Consider the following 18,588-nt stretch of genomic DNA (forward strand, 5'->3'; position numbering starts at 1 on the left):
GTGTGCAACAAGCTCCTTACATTGCTCCATACCTTCAAACAAGCAGGAAAGGGTTTTGCTCTGCAGTCAATTTTAACTACAGTTTTGAAATAGGAGAAAATTGAGAAAGATTAAGAAAATTGTCTCGCATACCTACGCTGTTTGTCATGTTTTTAAAAGGGAGCAAGTCTCGCAGATGTTTTGATTGCCAAGTCAGAAACACAAGGCTCGGGAGGGTGGAGTCCAGGGGAAGTCATGTCGGGGGGAATTGGCACCGCTGTTCCCTTTCTTCTGCCTGTCAAAATAGCCCCCCCCCAAGCCAGGAGGGGGTTCTGTGAATGAAGAAAAAAGATGCAATAGGAGCCGATGCTGGTTCGGGCTTCTCCCCACCTGTCCTTGGCTGCAGGGGCAGCCCAGAGCATTAGGGATGCCTTCAGGGCTGTACGTGCTGCTGGGGGAAAGCGGCTCCTGCAGCCGCCAGCCCCATCTGCCCTGCACCCGGGCACGCTGCTGAGTTCCGCTGGCATTGTCCACCACCCTGCAGGTAATTTTGCTGCCGGCTGCGAGCACAGGAGACCGGCAGCCTCTCAGGCAGATGCTGCGAGCGAGCAGCCTGGAGCCTCAAATCCGTAATTGGCTCCCTGCAGTGCCACGGCTCCTGCTTCACCCCACGTTTTCCCTGGGAGACTGCAGCACCATTCCTCCCATGGTGCCCTGCCAGTCCAAGGACAGTCTGGGCACTGGACAGGCATGCATTAAATCACCGAGCGCATTAGGCATGGACAGCCTCGAGTCGAAGCATTTACAGATTTCGGTATGCATCTGCTGCTTTTCTGCCCCTGCTCCTCCCGCACTGCAAGGGAATGGTGGGGTTGCTCCAAGCTGTCGAATTTGTGGCCGATTTCTGGAAATGTCAGTGTATGTAGGGGATTATCTTTGGGGAATTATTGTTGCATGCTCCCGCTTCTCCGCAATCCCTCCTTTTTTCCTAGAAGCGACTCAAAACTGTGCGGTTCTGCAATTGAAATTTGCCATGGCTCTTAGAATTCCTTGGGAGGCAGAGGAGCAGGTTTCTGACCAGCTGACAGGCTTTCTCCGCAGTGCTAACCATTGCTCTCAGCTGGGGACACAGAAGTAGATCCATGTTGTAGCTTCTGAACATGAACCAATGACAAAATTCCGAACACGACAATCCTGGAGTTTGGGGAACTTGAGATCTAGACCCCCATTTTGTTGCAGGGCCTGAATTTTAGTTAGACCAAGCCAAAAAACATGTGAGCTGGGAGGTTCGGCCCTCAGATGGGGGGAGACGCCAGTTCAGCACCAGAGTTCACAGTTGAGACCTCTCATGCCCCATGGCACAGTACCATAACGCAAAGCCTGCAGAATCCCACTGTCGGTACAGATACTTTAGATGAAGTATATATGAGTGGAGGATCAATACTGTATGGCACCCATGTTAAAATAAAAACATACGTGCACTCATGGCCGTATTTGCTATATTCCGCACGAAAGTAGGTTGGTTTTGTGTTTTTTTTTATTGGGAAAATTGTTAGATTTGATGGCGGTATGTAATTAGTAGTTTGCCAGCAATAATTACAGGGCTGTGCTCCAGAATAAATGATGTAGCATTCCTGTGCATATAATATGGCATACCACAAAACAGGAGTTGGAAAATTGCAACATTGCTGGATCATCATATAGCTGACATGTTGAAGGGGTTTTTTTGCTCTGATAGTTTATGAAAAATAGTAAGTATGGTGCACTGTGAACCGAAAGGCTTTCTTTGTTAAATTAACCACAATTGCAACCACAAATTATGGCTTCACAAACTATAGATTTAAGACTGGCTTTTCATAAATAGAGCTTCTTTGTGTTTTAACAAAACATACATAAAAGAATGGAGCTGTACAATGATGCCAAAGTAGCACTTTCAAAATCATCAGCCCATTCAAGCCTTTGGAATACAATCATAATATTTGTTTAAAGTTTAACATCCAGAAAGGGAATTCACAGAAATTCCATAAGCTTAACACAGTTCTGATGTAATTTCCGAGTGCCTTAATGAAATAACATTGAGATAGCAACCTTAAAAAGATAAGTTTGTATACATTTGAAAGTTTCACTCATACAAGTGAATAATTGGTTACTAAGTGACTAAGCAAAGGTTCTGCAAAATGAAACACTACAGAAAAATCCTTATGTGGATTTTTTTTACACATAACTTGTCCATATATGCGAAGGATCCAAATCTTTCGAAGTAGGAGGCGTTATGCCACTTTCTACCAAAGGTAAATTTGCCCAAAAAGAGATTTCTCCAATACTGGATGACTGTTGTAGATTTCTCCAAGTTTTAAAATATCCTACAGATTATTGGCATGCTCGTCCCAATTTTGAAAGGCATACTTTTGGCAGCAGCAAACTGAGGAGGGCCATGTGTTAACATCCTGGTTTAGCAATATGTATTCCCACATGCTAAGCTCTCGTACAAATGCAGTTTTTATTGCTGTTGACTTCAAACAAAGATGCTTTGACATCTAAAGTTGTATATGTTACAGATGCAATGCCTAACCATACTCATGCTGTATATTTTAGGACGAGCTGGCTGTGGTCCCAATTATACAATCAAGTATAAACACTCCTAGGATACAGGGCCCCATACGGAGAGTCACTTATCTTCGTTGTGCTGTGTAGTACTGCACTGTAACATCTTGCCGTGTCTGATATTTTGTACTCCAGCTCATTTGCACGTTGTTGCTTAACACAATATATAAATAACATATAGGAGCAGGCAACATCGCTTGTCTTCTGACTTTGAATGTGGAACAAGTATTGTTAATGTATTGCTTAGTCGCTCCCAAATCCATAGCCCGAATGTCACCTGTCCAGGGTAAGCAGGCTCTCCGATACTTTCCCATTCTGTATTTTCTCATCCTTACACTAAGAGTGAGAAGGAGGATAATAATCCAGTTAGGAAGCATTTCTAGGGAAAAAAGTGTATTTAATGGCCAAAGTCTTTTGTGCTAAGCAGAGAAACTGCAGTTTAAGGCTTGGTATTTTGAAATGGTGGTTGGTGGTTGGCTGTTCAGTTTTGCAGTAATAGGTTGGTTTTCTGGGAAAAATCCTTAGAAAGTTGAGTAAATCGTTCTTTTTCCACCACTGTCCTCAGAAGGAAACTGGAGTTCTGCTTTACTTCTGCACCCATCTTTACGGGAAACCTGAGCCTGTAAGGGCCAGGTGGGGCTATCTTCTTCTGTCTTCATAAAAGCTCGAGGTTTTGTCCTGGCTGCTGTAACAGCTGGGTGCTTGGGGCAGGGAGGAAGTTACGCACCCACTTTCGCTTGGATTCATCCACTGCCTATTCTGTTTAGACTTTCCCCAACAACAGAAATCCTGCCACTCCTTTCATTTGCATCCAGGAGATAGTTGAGCAGGCACTTTTGACGTGTAGAAGCACCCCCTCATCTCTCAGCAGCATCCCTTTGGGGCCCCGTGTGCAGGCTGATTGCAGTGGGGTTTGCCAGGAGAGAGGTCCGGGAGGGCTGACAGGTCCAGGGGGAGATGGGGGGCCCCAGGGGCTGCATCATGCCCGTGACCACACTTGGCAGGAGTCCTAAATACAAGTCTCGCCTGTCTCCTTGTGTTTGCGTTCTTCAAAGATAGCTGGATTTGTGCGTAAGGTTTTCACTCCCGTAGCTGGCAGTGTGTACAGGAGTTCTTGTAATAATAATTAGCTGTAAATATTTTGCATCTAATTCTGAAAGGTTACTTCAAAGAAACATTTCTTCATATCGCTTGGGATCTTTTCTTCTGTTGAAATACACATTCATGAGTGAAGTACTGCAATTACAAGGATGTTTAGAGAATCACAAAGGTATTTATTCTTGTCCTGGCTAGTTTATAGTAGCAAAAATTGCAAGTGGAAAGGCTAAGAAAATGTATTCTAAAAACAAATGCGTAATTGTTTTGTTGAGAGTTAGAGTCAACAGTGTTTATTCATGAGGCTTAGCTGCCCCAGGCGAGAGCAATCAGACTGGAGGTACCACCTCCTGTATCCTTGTTCTCTTTAATTGGAGCCATAGCCTTGGATGCCCGGAGGCGAAGGGCCGTCTCTAACTGTATTCTGTTCGGTTTATGAACATTTGAAAGTGCAGTGGAAAAAAACATTCTTTTGTTTAGACAGTTTCAGGCTTCCCCTCCCTTTTCTGTTCAGCAAGTGAAAATTGTATGTCAAAATTAAGCTCTTGAGCAGCTATAGATTTTGCATGTAATGTGATACTCCAGTGGCTAAAGAGTTTTGCAGTGTTGTTAGGCCTAGGAGCGGAGCTGTGCGTCACCAGCAAACACAGGGATGGAGAGCTGCAGTCTTGCTCCCGCGCCGTTTGCAGCCGGGCCCGCCGGGGCTCGGCTCTCGGCAGCAGCACCGGCAGCTTCAGGTGCCCGGCAGGCAGGCTGGCGCGCCCCACTGTCCCCCGCCACGCTCCCTCTCCTAGCACACGCATTCTTTTCAAGCAAATCAGAGCATATTTTAACAGTTTTCACCGCAAATTCCTGTGTCACTTAATTTCTATTTTTAGGCCCTGGTGAGGGTACCTAGCGCAGCTACCAGCCTAGAGACAGATTCAATAAAAGATTCAATAAAACTTCTCTCCGGCTGCCTCCCAGCAGAAGCCCAGGTGGGGGCACGCAGTGCAGGAGGCGGCTGGCGTCTCTTATTGAATCTAGCCCTGAGTTTATCCAAGCTCTTCCTGAGTGTTCTTCTACTCTCTCTACTGTAAAATCCTGATTTCCTCATGACATCTTTATGCAACGCTATGGTTAAGTGCTTTCTCCTTCTATTGTCAGCGCTGCCAGTCTTAAACGGCTTGAAGCTTTTAGCTCCAAAATAAGAAGCGTGGTCTGGCTCGGGGTGTGAGGAGAGTCCTCCGTGCTCCCTTCAAGCACCAGTCTAGTCTGACAGAGTCCTGTCTTGAGGGAGGGCTCCCCACTTGGGACGGGTATCACTTCTAGAGCAGGTGGCTGTGATCCTGCAGCCTGAAGTCAGACCTGAGTAAAAACAATAGCCACAGCCTATCTCATCTCATGTCACCCCTTTGCGAGCACTCAACGCTGCCCCCGCACCCTGGCATCCCAGCACCTTCAAGAGATTAGCTCAAGCTCGGTAGGGAGTCCCTCGCGTGGTCCGCTCACCCTGCGTGTAAGGTGTTGGTGGTCAGAGAGCATCTTGAAAAGATGAGAAAACAAGAATACCCCCCATCTAAGCTTCGCTTTCACATTACACCAGCCCGATGCCTGGCCACACTGCTCCGAGAGGAGAGTTCAAGCAAGTAACGCCCAGTATTGTAGTCTTGGTTTGCACATTCGAGGCCTGAACCAAGAACACGAAATAAACATCTGAGATTGCACCACTTACCCATCAATCCCCCACCTTTCTGGAACGGTGTTAAATGGTTTCTGCTGCCATTGATACTACTTAGGTTTCTTCTGTCCCGCTTCAAGCCAGCTTTGTCCCCCACTGTGTCCGGCTGCAGTCGGAGGTAGGTGAGAAAGGAAAGGAGCAGCGTGACAGCTGATGGATGGGATGAGTCCCAGGCTCCAGGAACACTCGTCCTTCACTCGCGGTGGGTGACTCACTGCTGGTTCATCCTTCTCTGTAGGTCCATGCGAGTGAAGATTTCGAGCTCTTCAGAGCCCTTCCGGGTGAGTGGCCTTTCATTTGCCACCTCCTCTTAAAACAAATATGCCGAGTGGTTTGCCAGATAGCCCAGATTTTCTAGGATATCACTCCAGTCGTATCTTCACTGCAGCAAATACCAAGGCTTTAAAAGGCCCCTATTTAGTTAGTTATTTCGTGCAACTGGCAAGGCTGAAGAGCCATCCCTGAATGATATCGATTCTAGTAAGAAGTATGTCATAGCTCTGGAGACTTTATCTAAATAATCACATGCTTTCTGGAGTGCAGTTTTCAGATTTGAGTTATTAGATTTAAACTTCTGGTCTTCTTAGGAAAACACCTCCCCTTCCATGCCGTTTCATTGCCCCTGATCCAAGGTTGGACCGTCTAGAGGATGGCGTAGTATTTGCTGCGTATTTGCCTTGACAAATGGCTAATTCCCACTCGGATCCGTGGGGGTTTGGTGTGCACCGGGGACAGCAGGCTCCTTGGCTTCCTTGCCAAGAGTATTTGTTTAAATGCAGCAAGTCCTTTCTCCAATGTTGTCTTTGCAAAATGTGGAGGGGTGAGCCTTTTGATGTTTGTATTTACAGTGTTTTCACATCTGGATGTCATTTGTGACACAGGCTCTCCTCCTTTTTCTATCCCTGTGTCTTCCTGTAAAATTCATTTTGAACATATAAGCTCATGTGGCTTTAATGTGTAGTAGTCGGCCAATGTATTTAGCAGGCCTGTAGTAGGCCAATAAAGAGGTACCTTGGGTCACGCTGTGCGCTCTTGTAAATTTATCCCGAATTAACCCTGATTGGCATCCAGCTCCCCCGCTGTAAAGATACAGATGTGCGTGCTCTCCAACATCTGCTGTTTCATGAGGAGCTGTGCCATAAATCCACGAACCCCGGTGACCTGGAGTCTGGGCTGAGGGTTTGGGGATGCTTTGGCTCCTGCGCTCCACGGTCAGGAGAGCTCGCCAGGATGTCAGAGCTCACTGGGACGCGGGTGGCCGTGCTGCCGGCAGGAGGGCAGCTCCATCCTTGCATTTGCACGCGAAAATCCTGTTGGCGTTGCAAGAGGGTGTTCTCCTCCCCAAGCAACACCAAGATACGGCCTCGGGTGTAAATCCTTCTTGTGGCTGCCCGTTTCACACAAGTGGTTTGAATATCCTCGTCCAACAGGTTTCTTCGGGGCTTGTATTAATTCAGCTTCACCTTTTAAAATGCAAACTTGGGCATGGCGGAGCAGGCTCTTTCAGCTGCCTTTACTTGCAAAGGAAAGCAGGGGAAGGAGATCAGTCAGAGCAGCCAGAGCGTCGCTGCAGTCCTGCAGTCAGCCAGGATGCAAAAGGAAAAACATACCCATCAATTCCTGAATGTCAGCAGAGATCCCCTGGAAATTATTTATTGTGTCTGCTGTCGTATTTAATGATTTAACAATATACTAATAATCATAATATATTAACTTTGTGTAGTGATATACCAATCAATATAAAATAATGAACACATCTAATGGATTTAATAGTACACAGATGTTTACTGCCTTTCTCCCTGAAGATTTTCAGATGATTTCTAAAGGCCAGCTGAAAACCGTGCTCGGGCGGTTCCGTTCCCCCGCCCGAGCGCCGGTGGCGGCGCTGAGGCCGCGTGCGGACCCCCCGAACACCGCAGAGCAGCCGTGCGAGGGCAGGCGCTGCAGAACGGGGCGTTGCGGGCGTGCCGGGGGCCGCCAGCCGGGGAGGGGGCCGCGCGCGCGAAGGCCGCGTGGGTGCGCCGGCCCTGCTCCTGCGTGGGTGTGTCGGCAAGGGGGGGAGAGGGGGGGCAGGGGCTGGGGCTCACCCCGTCCGTATGAATCACGGTTACTGCAGCAGGCGCTAACCAGGCGTGTCAGGCAGCGTGGATCGTCGGCCCCTGTGGCCATCGATTAACCATTTATTAAAGCACCTATGAATCACTGCAATAGTAATTATATTTTAAATATACCTGCTAACAACTGTTTTGCAACGTGAAGGTTAATCAGGATTAAACATTTCCTTTGCTTTTCTCTTCTCCCTCCGCCCGGATCCAAATCCCCTGGGGGTCTGAATGCATCTCAGGGATGCGGAAGGCTGCACCTAACGTGAGAAATAGAGGAAAAGGAGCCCGACCTCAGCCCATCAAAAGGACGGGGTGGGGAAGGAAGCATGCGCACACGCGCACACGCGCACGCACGCACACGTGCGTTCAGAGAGCGTTAACACACGTGCCGTGCGCCCTCCGACCATGTGCACGCACGCACGCTGTGCACCCAGGCCGTGCACGCAGACACCACACGCGCGCCGTGCACGCACCGCCACTGCGAACGCCCAGATACCGGCTCCGTGCACGCGCACACGCAGACCGCGCGCGGACCACGTACACCCTGCGCGCACGAGCTGCGCGCCCGCTGCGCGTACGCCCAGGCCACACGCATGGGTACGGAGCGCGTGCACACGCAGATGCCGCGCACGCACACGCACGCTGCACGCACCAGCCAGGCACGCGCTGACCGTCGGCACAGACGCAGCCCACGCACAGGCTGCACAAAGCCGTAGACCGCGCGCACACGCGCGCCGCGCAGACCGTGCCCACGCCGGGCACCTACGGCCCACGCACGCGGCTCACGCCCCCCCGCCGCGCGCGCCGTGGACACGCGGGCCATGCGCGAGCGCACCCCCGCGCACGTGGATTTCGGCCGCGTTCGCACAGCTCTGGCGCGCACCTGAGCGCGCCCAGACAATGCGCGGGGCCACCGGCTGTGCACGCGCCGCCCGTGCGCTCCGGCACGCGCGCGCGCGCCCACAGGCCGCGCGCCCCTCCGGGACCGGGGGCGCGCGCCCCGCGCCCGCTGCCCCGACGGCGGGTCCCGCGCGTGCCCCGCGGCGGGGCGGGGCGGGGCGGGACAGGCGGGCGCGCGCGAGCCGCGCCGAGCCGAGCCGAGCCGAGCCGCGCGGGGCGGCGGGGATCCGCGTCTCGTGGCTGGATTGGTCTCGCCTGGCGGCGGGCTGGGCGGGCTGCGGGGCGGGAGGCGCTCGCCGCGGCCGCGCGGAGCAGTCGCGCCGCGGAGCGCCCGAGGAGCGGCACCGCCGCCGCGGAGCGGAGCGGGCTTCGGCGCGGTTCCTCCTCGTCCATGTTTGGGAATAATGGCTACCGAGGCGTGAATCACAAAAAGAAAGAAAGAAAGAAATCCGCCGCCGGGGGAAGCCCCTAGATGGGGCCGGGTTCGGGCTGCCTGCGGGGCTGATCTCTTCTTCCCCCGTCTCTCCCTCGTCGGATGCCGGCCGGAGCCGCCTGGGTCGCTTTTTTTGCTGGTTTTTTGGCCTTTTTTTGGTGCGTCTGCGGGCTTTTCGCCCCCTCGCGTGTTTTTCGCCCCGCCGCGGCCCCGCGGGTGATGGACCCGTAGCGCCCGTCTGCGCGTCGGCTCCGGGGCTGAGCGGGCGGCGGGGACGCAGCCCGCCGGGGCGAGGCGGCGGAGGGGGCGCAAACTTTGAGCCCCGGGTTCGGCCGGGGTGGGGGGGGAAGGAAAAAGGAAAAGAAAGGAGAAAAAAAAAAAAAACCAAAACCCAAAACCCCAGAGAAGGAACAGAGACGCGCTGCCTGCACCCCCAGAAAGAGCCCCGGAACAGGAGCGAGCGGCGGAGGACTGCGGCGGGAGGAGGCGGAGGCGCCGCGGCGGGGGCCGGCGGGACCCCCGGGGCACCTCCCGGCCGGGCGCCGCGTTGTGCCGCTGCGGGGGGGCCCCGAGCGGCTCCGCTCCGCGCCGCGCCCGCGGGGGCCGCCCGGCCTCGCCTTGTGGATTATCCCGCGGGGGCCCGGCTCGCCGGCGGGGCTCGCCATGGTCTGCGCGCCGCGGGGTAAGTAGCGGCGGGGCGGGTGGGCGCCCTCCGGGCCGGGGACCCCCCCCCAACAGCCCCCCGCGAGGGGGGGGGGCTCCTCTTTTCCTCCCCGAGCCCCGTTTCTCGGCGGGGGAAGTGTTTTTCAGCCGGGCTGCGGGAACCGGGGAGTTCAGCGGCTTTGCGGTCAGACGGGAGAAGGAAATCGCCGCGTTTTCCGCCCGGTGCGATGGTTGTGTGCGTGCGGTTTTTTTGTGTGTTTCTTCTTTTTTTTTTTTTTTTTTGGGGGGGGGGTGCCTTTTTCGGTGCAGTCGACGAGGTGGTTTGATTTTTCCGGCCGCGCCGTTCGCTCGCTGCCGGTCCCCCTCCCCGGCCCCGTTTGCCTTTCGGGGGGTGGTCCGCGTCCCTTTCTACCGAGTGGGTGCTGGGATGCAGCGGGGCGAAGCGCGAAGAGGCAGAAACCGGTCGTTACCCATTCCCGGAGGCGAACCGAGGAGCTCTCCGTACAGAATTATGGAGAAGGGTGGGGGGTTTTTTTGCGGGGGAGACTGGCTGTGTTTAAATAAAATAAAATAAAATAAAATAAAAAAAAAGACGTAGCGGCGAGGAGCTGCCGGGATGCGATGCGCTCCCAAGCTGCTTTTTTTCACCCCGTTTCGCACATTCCTCCAGTGCGACCGCATCCTTCTGCCCACCCCACCCCCCGCCCCCACTTCCAGGAGACCGGGGGGGGGGGTGCAATAAAAAAAAAAAAAAATACTGAATCGTTGTCTCCATCGGGCCGTAGAGAGCGGGGCCGGGTCGACACCCCCCTCGCAGCACCCGAGCCCGGGGGGGAGCTGCGCTGATGAGCCCGGGCGGCCCCGGGCTGCTCCCGCCCACGGGTGACCGTGACGGCGCGAGCCGGCAGCCGCCCGCCGCCCGGCTTTGTAGGCGCGTCAATGGTCCCCTTCAGCAGAATATCGCGAATTGGCTCTTTCGGGGTGTTTTCTTGGCAAGCTGGGTGTTGTAGCAGGCTGCCGGATGAGGACGATGTTATTTGTCTGGGATTGCTGGCTATTAAAAACGGTAACAAACTTAAAAATCTCTAGCCGGCGGTTAACCCCTTGGGCGCAGGCCAGAGCCCCTCTCCTCACAAAGAATAGCAAGTTTTAAAGTGGTTTTCGTGGATTTTTTTTCCCTGTGTGTCTTTTGACCTGAGAAATAACCCGGCCGCCTCCCCGAGCCTGGCAGACTGTGCTGGCCACGCCGAGACATGGGGCGCGGGTTGGCTGCCCAGGCGTTGTTCTTGTCCCCACGTCTGCTGCTGTGCCCCTCTGCTTAGCTTGAAAGAAAAATTTAATCCAATTAAGAAATTAAATCTTGTCTGTTTAAAAGTGACAAATTTGAAAAGGGGAAGGGGGGGGGGCAGCAAAGTAAGATTTCCAGGTCACTGGTTAACTAAAGATGGTTTGGAAAAAGAGCTCAAGAGTAAGGCGAGGGCAGAGGGAAGGAAAGAAGGACCTTTTTAAATGGTAAAGGCTTGTACGTCTCTCTGGAATTTAAACTGTTTTTTAGGCTTGTAAAATCTTCTTGAAGTTGTGCATTTATCTCAGGAGGCTGCTTGCTAGCTAATCTTCTCAAGGCATGTCCTGATTTTTTGTAACATTACAGTATCTGAGGTCCTTTTAACCTAATTTTGTAACAAAGATAATTTCTTGTTATGTAAGTTACTGTTCTGAATGATTGCTTTGGGTCTTGGAGATCGTCCTTAACCGGTCTCCCCTGTGCCGCAGAAACTGGGATTATTTACTTCGTTAACAATTCTTGAAAGAAAGCCTCGCTTAACTGGAAAAGGCTGCTAAGGTATTGCAGGAAAATAGTCTTCCCATTCTTCTTTCTAGAGAGTTAAATCTTTGGTCATCCCTGATCAGAATTTACTTCAGAGGTTTATGTTTATGTGTAAATGCGATTTTCCCCACATACAGACTTACAAGGGCGAGCTGCTTGATTTATACACACAGCATTAACTTCCTACAAGTGGCAGACTTGTAATGCTCTCTTCAAGAATTTTCTTCTTTGCTGACAACAGTTGCCTAAAACTGCCCTGTGCTAAAGCCAAAAGGCACTAGCTTGGGCTGCCTGGTTTTCTTTTCCAGATGAGAATAATGCTATAAAACAAGGAAGGCAGTATTCTATTTAGCTGGATACTGAGGTTTTGCTAGTACAGAGTGATTTTTTTAATTTTATTTTATTTGGAAGGTGGGTTATTCTGAGTGAAACCTTAAGCCTTGTTTATCAGAGGCGCAGTCTGTTCTCATAAACAAACGAAGGAGCAAAATATATCCCAGTGTTATTCTATCGGGACATGCAGTCATCTGTTGGACCTTGTGGCCTGTGCTGGCTGCATCGAACAGCAGTGTCACAAGTAGCTCTGGAATTTTTAAGTTAAAAAAAGGATTGGAGTATGCTTCGAATTCCAGTGATAAACTACAGATATTTAGCAGTAGTTGCTATTATTTTGCTCTGATTTTGCAAGAATGTTGTGATTTGAAGTGTTAACTTTCAGTAAGGGGTGCAAATACTAGTGTTCACTGTTGTTGCTTTTTAAACTAAAAACTGTTAAGATGTTTAATGGTGGTATGTTGACAAAAGTGGCGATGAAAAGGGCTGCATTCTTCAGTGAGCCTGTGCTCACTGTCTGTGCTGTATGGTACTTTTGGAAAGCACAGATGTGTATGTCATTTTCTGCCTTAAATCTTTTCTTTCTTTTTTTTTTTTTCCCTTGACTCCCAGCATCCTTGTGTTGAGTGACCCATAATAGCTAGGGATTGTGGTGTCTGGATATATGTGAATATGAAGCAGTCTTTTTAAAGCCATTACAGAAGATTCAGTCAAGTAAAATTATTTGTATCATAGGAATAGGAAATGTAAGCTGGTTAATTTTAATTACTTCATGAATTTACAAGATCTGAAGTCAGGCAGGTACAAGAATGTGTTGCTCCTCACTTAATAGCATGTTTGAGCAAAGATTGGCATTCTGCATCAGAAGTGGAAATTTTAGGTTTTCTTGCAGTCAGTCGTTTATCCTTCTGAATAAAGATGGAAATTCTGAACTAGGTAAAGAAACATATGGTTTTACCAGAAATGATTTCCTAGACTGATCAATTACTAGGAGATGTAATGAGAAATATACTCCATAGGGAGAGGAAGGAGGGATTGCCATTACATAATATCCCTTGGGAGAATTTCTGTATCGCATAATGAGGTTGGTGATGGAGCATTTGGGGAAAATGCCAATGGATAGGAATTTGCTCTTCAGATTTCCATAAGCAAAACATATTACTGAAAAATAGGCTCGTTAAAAGTAGTACTGATACCTTAGTAGGTGGGTGCTTTGCCTCTATACACATTTCTTTTGTTCTCATAACTACTATGTAAGAGATTAGGTAACCGTAAGATTAAAATGTCCAGAAAATGAGAGATGCTAGTGAATAATTTCCTTACTTATTTAACACCAAGGGCAAACCATTAAGGGCTTATGTTCGGTTCTAGGCTTTGTTAAATTATTTCTGTTTATCTATTGAAAATAGGTCCTAAGGAAGAGAAAATCTCTAGCCTTAATGGTGTAAACACGAATGACCTTATTCTCATGCTGGTGAAAATTAAATGTATAGAAATGTGTATACGTGATGTTGTGGATTCAGTAAAACCCGGTAGCTGGATACGTGTTTTCAGAGTCCTTGTAATATCCTAAGGATCGCCTAGGAGCTGACTTTCGGATGGAGAAGAAAGCGCTTGTTAAAAATTACTTAAATACAGCCTTACTTTTTTAGTAGTAGTTGCCTTAAACAGGAAAATAATTAATTTCCTCACAACTGCCCTTCAGCATTTTTCATGTTCGGGGTCCAGAGCGAGCGGTTAGCTTCCAGGAACTGAATGCCGAGCTGGCCGGCAGCGCCTGCCCGCGCACGGCCTCAGAGGTGTTAAAAGCAACAGAGGAAAAAGGTGAACAATCTTAACACCTCTGTCACTGCTGGGGAATTTGCCTAATTTGAGTTGCTCATTTAAAATCTGAGTGCTGGTGATTCTAGTAATTTTTCGAATGACTTGTCCAGCTTTTGTCCCTCGAGTTACAAATGTGTTCCAGCTTTGCGGGTTTCTCTGAAAATCGCCTTTACACGGGCTCCAGCAGCCGAGGTGGCGCAGTGACCCCTGATGGTGGCTCTGGTAATCGAGGCAGGTTTGCAGAGCTATCACTATTTTTAGGAAGTTAAAGGTGCAATGGCTGGTTTGAAGGCCAGGCCCCGATTTCAGCATTTCATTGATAATATTTTGTAGTATTTTGTGTGCCACCTTGTGGCTGCCGGGGCTCATTGCAGTTGTTGAGGTGTGGCTGGGTGTCATAGGGCAGTCCCAATTTTAGTGTCTTCTTGATGGTTTTATTTTGTGTGTCAGGTTAGTGTCAGTTATCTGTTCTGATTCACCTGACATTGACTCAGTTGCAAGATCCTGGTTATTGGAAATGCAAACCAGAGTGGTGGCTGCTCACTGCTTTCAAAGTTTGTGGCAGGGCTTGGCTTTCCAAAAAGGTGGAAGATGGTGCTGGATTTAAGCACTGAGAGTTTGCATAACAGAATTAGTGACGTTTCTGTACCCTATAGAAAAGGTTGCCATCAAGGAAACTGAAAATATATGTGACCGATACCGGTAGAAGGACTTGATTGCAGATGGTAACACCGGGGTGGTAATCTTCCTTGCTGCCCTGTCCCATTGCCCTGCCAGAGTTTTACAGATAGTGACCCCTGCGTTAACCATCTCACAGACATGGTTTAGCATGAGAGCATCTCTTAAGGTAGCTAATGTCATTTTAAATGGTAAGAATGGCAACCTGTGACTGTTGGTTCTTATAAACTTAAACGAGGATGGTGCTCTTGACATGGCTATAGAAAAGCAGGTTCTCCAAAACATCCATTTGTACCTTATATGGCTGTATTGAAAGGGTTAAAGATAAATAAAATGTGTATTCTTTAATACTACAAAAATAAACCTTACTGTGTGGTGGGTGGTAGGAGAAGAGCTAGAGTTTAAATGAAGACAGCATTTCGAGGTGGCTGTTTGTGTTATTACCAAAGATATTTCTAGCTTGCTTATAAAATGAGATTTTTTTTAAAAATATTTTTAATTTTGAAAGTACTCAGCCTAGCTTATGTTCTTGTGGAAAAAATGTTACAGCCAAATTGCCGTGGAAGGTAGCTACAAGATTTTTAATACTGAGTTAAAGCAAGCTGGATACGTTGTTCACCATAATCTTTCCGTGGGGGGTAAAAACCATCTGTACATGGATGCTGTTTCTGTAGTAACTGCTATACCAAAGGAGAATCGGGGACATAATGGGTATAAATCTTGGGGGGGTTTTCCATGGAATAATCAACAATAAAAAGCATTTAGGCTATTAAGATACCTGCGAGTTACTCCAAAGCTGTAGGTTAGAGAGTTATAGTATAGTCTGCCTTCAAAATGGTTGGAAATCCATCATAAATATCTCTTTACCACATACCTTCTATCTCTATGGATGATTGGCTCTCTAGTAAAGCCTTCCGTAGAGGGTGTACTGTAATCCTTTTACGTTACTTCTTCAGTGCAGATTACGCAGCAAGAAATAATTAGGAGATTAATTTTCACCTGTCACTGCCAATAATAGATAACCTTGATACAGTGACAGGGCTAGGAATTTGGGGAGCGGAAACGCATTTAACCCTGTGGTGATTGCTGCAGGGACCAGGCAGAAAATGGTTGCCAGAACATGACCTCCCTGCTCACTGTCACGAAAAGGGAGAGACGTGTTAGTCTTTCAGCTTCCTCGTCTCCCGCGAACGCTTTGCCTTTATCCACGAACGTGCGCTGTAAAATTCGCTCTGTGCCGCAACGGTGCCACACGCGCCTCGTGCTAATCAGCCCGGAGCAGACGTCGGAGACCTTTGTAGCCTAGTCTTTTAATTCAAATGCAGTTCTGTTGCTTTTCATGATTTCAATTCCCAATCTGACTGGTATTCCTAGCCTGCTAGGGAAAAGAGGAAATTAATGAAGATGGCTTCATTAGGCAGAGTGCAGTTTAGCCCTTGCTTCTCTCCAACAAATGTAGCTGAAAAAGCATCCCAGAAGTAACTGTGCTTTTGGTCTTCAGAGAAAGCAGAGCTGAGGTGTTTCTGTTCCCTTTCAAAATTAATTACTAGCTCACTCACATCAGGTGAGCTTAAAAATGTAGCCTATGCTATAAGACAGTGAAGGGAAATGAGAAGGGGAAAAAAAAGCCACCCTTCCCCCTCTGCTTCTTTTTTATTTTTTTTCTTTTGTGCTGAAGTTTAAATCTACAATCTGTTGAAAATGTAATGGGAAACCAGCCTACAGAAAATGCCATTATTCATATCATCGTGAGCTCATTTATTTTATCTGCAATAGTAATGATAAGACAGACTGCTTGGCAATGCTGATAAGCTGAGGAATATCTTAGAGCTATTTGTAAAAGTTAAAGCAGATCTTGGTACTGAGAGATAGGAAAACTGATGAGCCTTTGGGCAATCTGCAGAGCTGAAAGCTAATAAAGATTTTAATAGGAAGGCCTCATTAGGATTAGGGAGAAGATCTATTATCTGGGATTTACACAACACAAACAGTGGGACAACTTTAATTTTTGCTTCTTTGTTCATTAAATACTATTGCTGAATGTGAAGCCTTTTAACTCTGATGTGGATCTCTTCGTACATTCAAGGAGCCGTCACCAGCTAGCTGCTGGCTGAGCAAAGATGGAAGTGCAGTTTGTGTGGGAATGCGTTTGCCACACATGAGAAATGCCAGAAAGCCGTCATATTCAGGGGCCAGTCACTTTTTGGAGGTGCAGAAATACAGTTGTTTGCAGGTGCCTGGGTGGGCGGGTTCTCGGTAGTGTCTTTTTTCTGTTGTGAACAATATTTCTAATCTTTTGGCCCTGAAGAGCATCTTTAGAAAGAAATTAACACATTGCTGTTGTGTTGGTTCTCTTGATGGTGAGACTGAAATACCAGTACTGGATGGCTTGTCCACCCACTTCAGCCTAATGGGGTGCTAACTCCCAGTCCCACAGTGGTGGCTTTTTTATTGTGATCACCTCATTAATACAAAACTATTCTAGTAGAGGAGCTGTCTCCAATGCCACTGGAGTTGGTGTGGTAGGAGTATGTGCCATGGGTGACCTGATCAAATGGTTTGGTAGTTACACAACAGGAGTGATTTTAGCACCGTGTGCATTCTTATACATGTGATGTACAAAATGTTCACTTTTTGAGGACCCTTAGTATGTGCAAACACCTATTACATGGGCTCAGCTGCTTTATTCCTCATACGTAGCATGGAATGTAAGGTGCATGTAAACTGCTGAAAGAGCATTAGTTTATCCAGGGTTTACACATGTATTTAATATTTTTTCTCAAGGACCATCCAAACTTTTTGAGTTGTAAAGCAGGAGGAAAAGCCATGCTGGAACATTCTTTGGTTTGCTTTTGAGGTCCAAGCCATGTTGTAACCTGACTCTCACTAACCTACAGTTTAAACCGTTCTTACACACAGCCTATGAGATCTAGTTGAACCTGTAATGCAGATGAAGCATTTTGTTAGGTGATATCCATGCTGGCTGTGAAATGCCACTTGTGTGACCACACCTGTGCTTGGGAGCTGTCTGGTTTCTTCCTTGTGTAGAGCACACACGAGTGCAGGAGTCTCAGCTTCTCCCCCATTTTCATGGCACAGACCAACTCCTCTCCTGCTGCTGGATCAAATAACCCCAGTGGTAACTACAGTAATATTGCTTCTATGGAAGAGTAATATTTGGAAAGTATGTTCTTGTATTTTCGGTTGTCTTTAATACAATGTAGCAGCCAAAACCCAAAAGGGAGTGCAGCACCACGAGCCACAGAGAAGTCTATTACAGACCGTGGTTTGGGATCTGCTGGTTAAAACCAGTGGTTTCACAAGGCCTACAGTCGACAGTGTAATGATAGCTTTAACTCCAAGTATTCCATCTTCCATGTGCTTGAGGAACTTACTCAGAGCAGCTGCAGCTGTAATCCCCTCCCTTGTGCCTTCACCAGCGTGGAGACAGATGGGTAGGGCTGGGAGGAAAGCACCCTGCACCTACTGCCCAGGACAAAAATAAATTTCTCATGGCGGGTTGGTGTCAGTTTGTTGCAGCTTGTTTGTAACAAGTTACAGTTTAGGTCAGCAAACCAGTGTGGCCTCCTAAAGAACTAGCGCTATTTGCACTTAACATGTTGCTCCAGCAAGGCTGCCATTTGAGAAGTTTCTAATATTTATGTTTGATATGAATGAAACTTTTTGTTTTGTCTGTAGACCGCAACGGAACTGGAGCTGACTCGTATCAGGAGTGCCTTGATAACAAGCAAGGTATGAGATCAAGTCTCTCCAACATGGGCACTTGGGACTGATTTAGCTTGATTTCTTGCAGCTGAATTGGTTACTGTCTCTGTCTCTTGCACTCTCTCTGTCTCCCTTTTTTTTTCTTTTTCTTTTTTTTTTTCCCCACTGTCTCCAAGCCAATTCACTGTTAACAGTTCCATGTCAGCTAACCTGTTAGCTCAGGGTCTCATTACACATTTGTGATAAGGCTTCTCATTTCTAGCACCCCCAACACTCTGTTATTAAGGGAGGAAGTAGGAAGGTTGTAAAACAAAAGTAGCATGTGCACTTGCTTGCAGCTATCTTCTTCCTTGAGGTTTAGTTGCACAGCAAAGCAGAAAAATATTAAAGTAAAAGTTGAGTTAAGGGAAGGCACGTGCTAGGCTGGGTTCCCTCAGTGCCAGACATCCTGTGATATTTTGTGTGCTGACATGCTGACTCAGACTTGTCCAGCCTGCTGTCTTCTCCCATGGCAAAGTTGATCAGAGCTGGAAGTCTTTTGTGACTTACAAGGGAGTGATGATGGTGAGGGAAGAACCTGTTATCCTTTTACTGTAAACATGGAAAGAAGAGTCACATCAGTAGAAATGAAAATTGTAAAAGTATCTCAGAAACAGGACCCAAAGGCAAGGTTATTGATTTTGTATTTAGAAAAAGAGTT

The 18,588-nt window shown here is 48.2% G+C and overlaps 1 protein-coding gene across 16 annotated transcripts in view; it reads left to right on the top strand.

The window, feature by feature from the left end:
• Window positions 1-18,588, top strand: part of FBRSL1 (fibrosin like 1) — a 558,326-nt gene that overhangs the window by 439,668 nt on the left and 100,070 nt on the right. For 12 of the 16 annotated variants that reach the window (XM_052798081.1, XM_052798088.1, XM_052798095.1 and 9 more), the window contains one exon: window positions 17,862-17,915. The exons of the other annotated variants lie outside the window; for them this stretch is intronic. In XM_052798081.1, the coding sequence (XP_052654041.1) occupies window positions 17,862-17,915 (54 nt within the window). The remainder of the gene's footprint in view (window positions 1-17,861; window positions 17,916-18,588) is intronic. 16 annotated transcript variants of the gene reach the window in all.

The sequence above is a fragment of the Harpia harpyja genome, chromosome 9, assembly GCF_026419915.1.
Source record: "Harpia harpyja isolate bHarHar1 chromosome 9, bHarHar1 primary haplotype, whole genome shotgun sequence".
In the NCBI taxonomy this organism is placed as follows: domain Eukaryota; kingdom Metazoa; phylum Chordata; class Aves; order Accipitriformes; family Accipitridae; genus Harpia; species Harpia harpyja.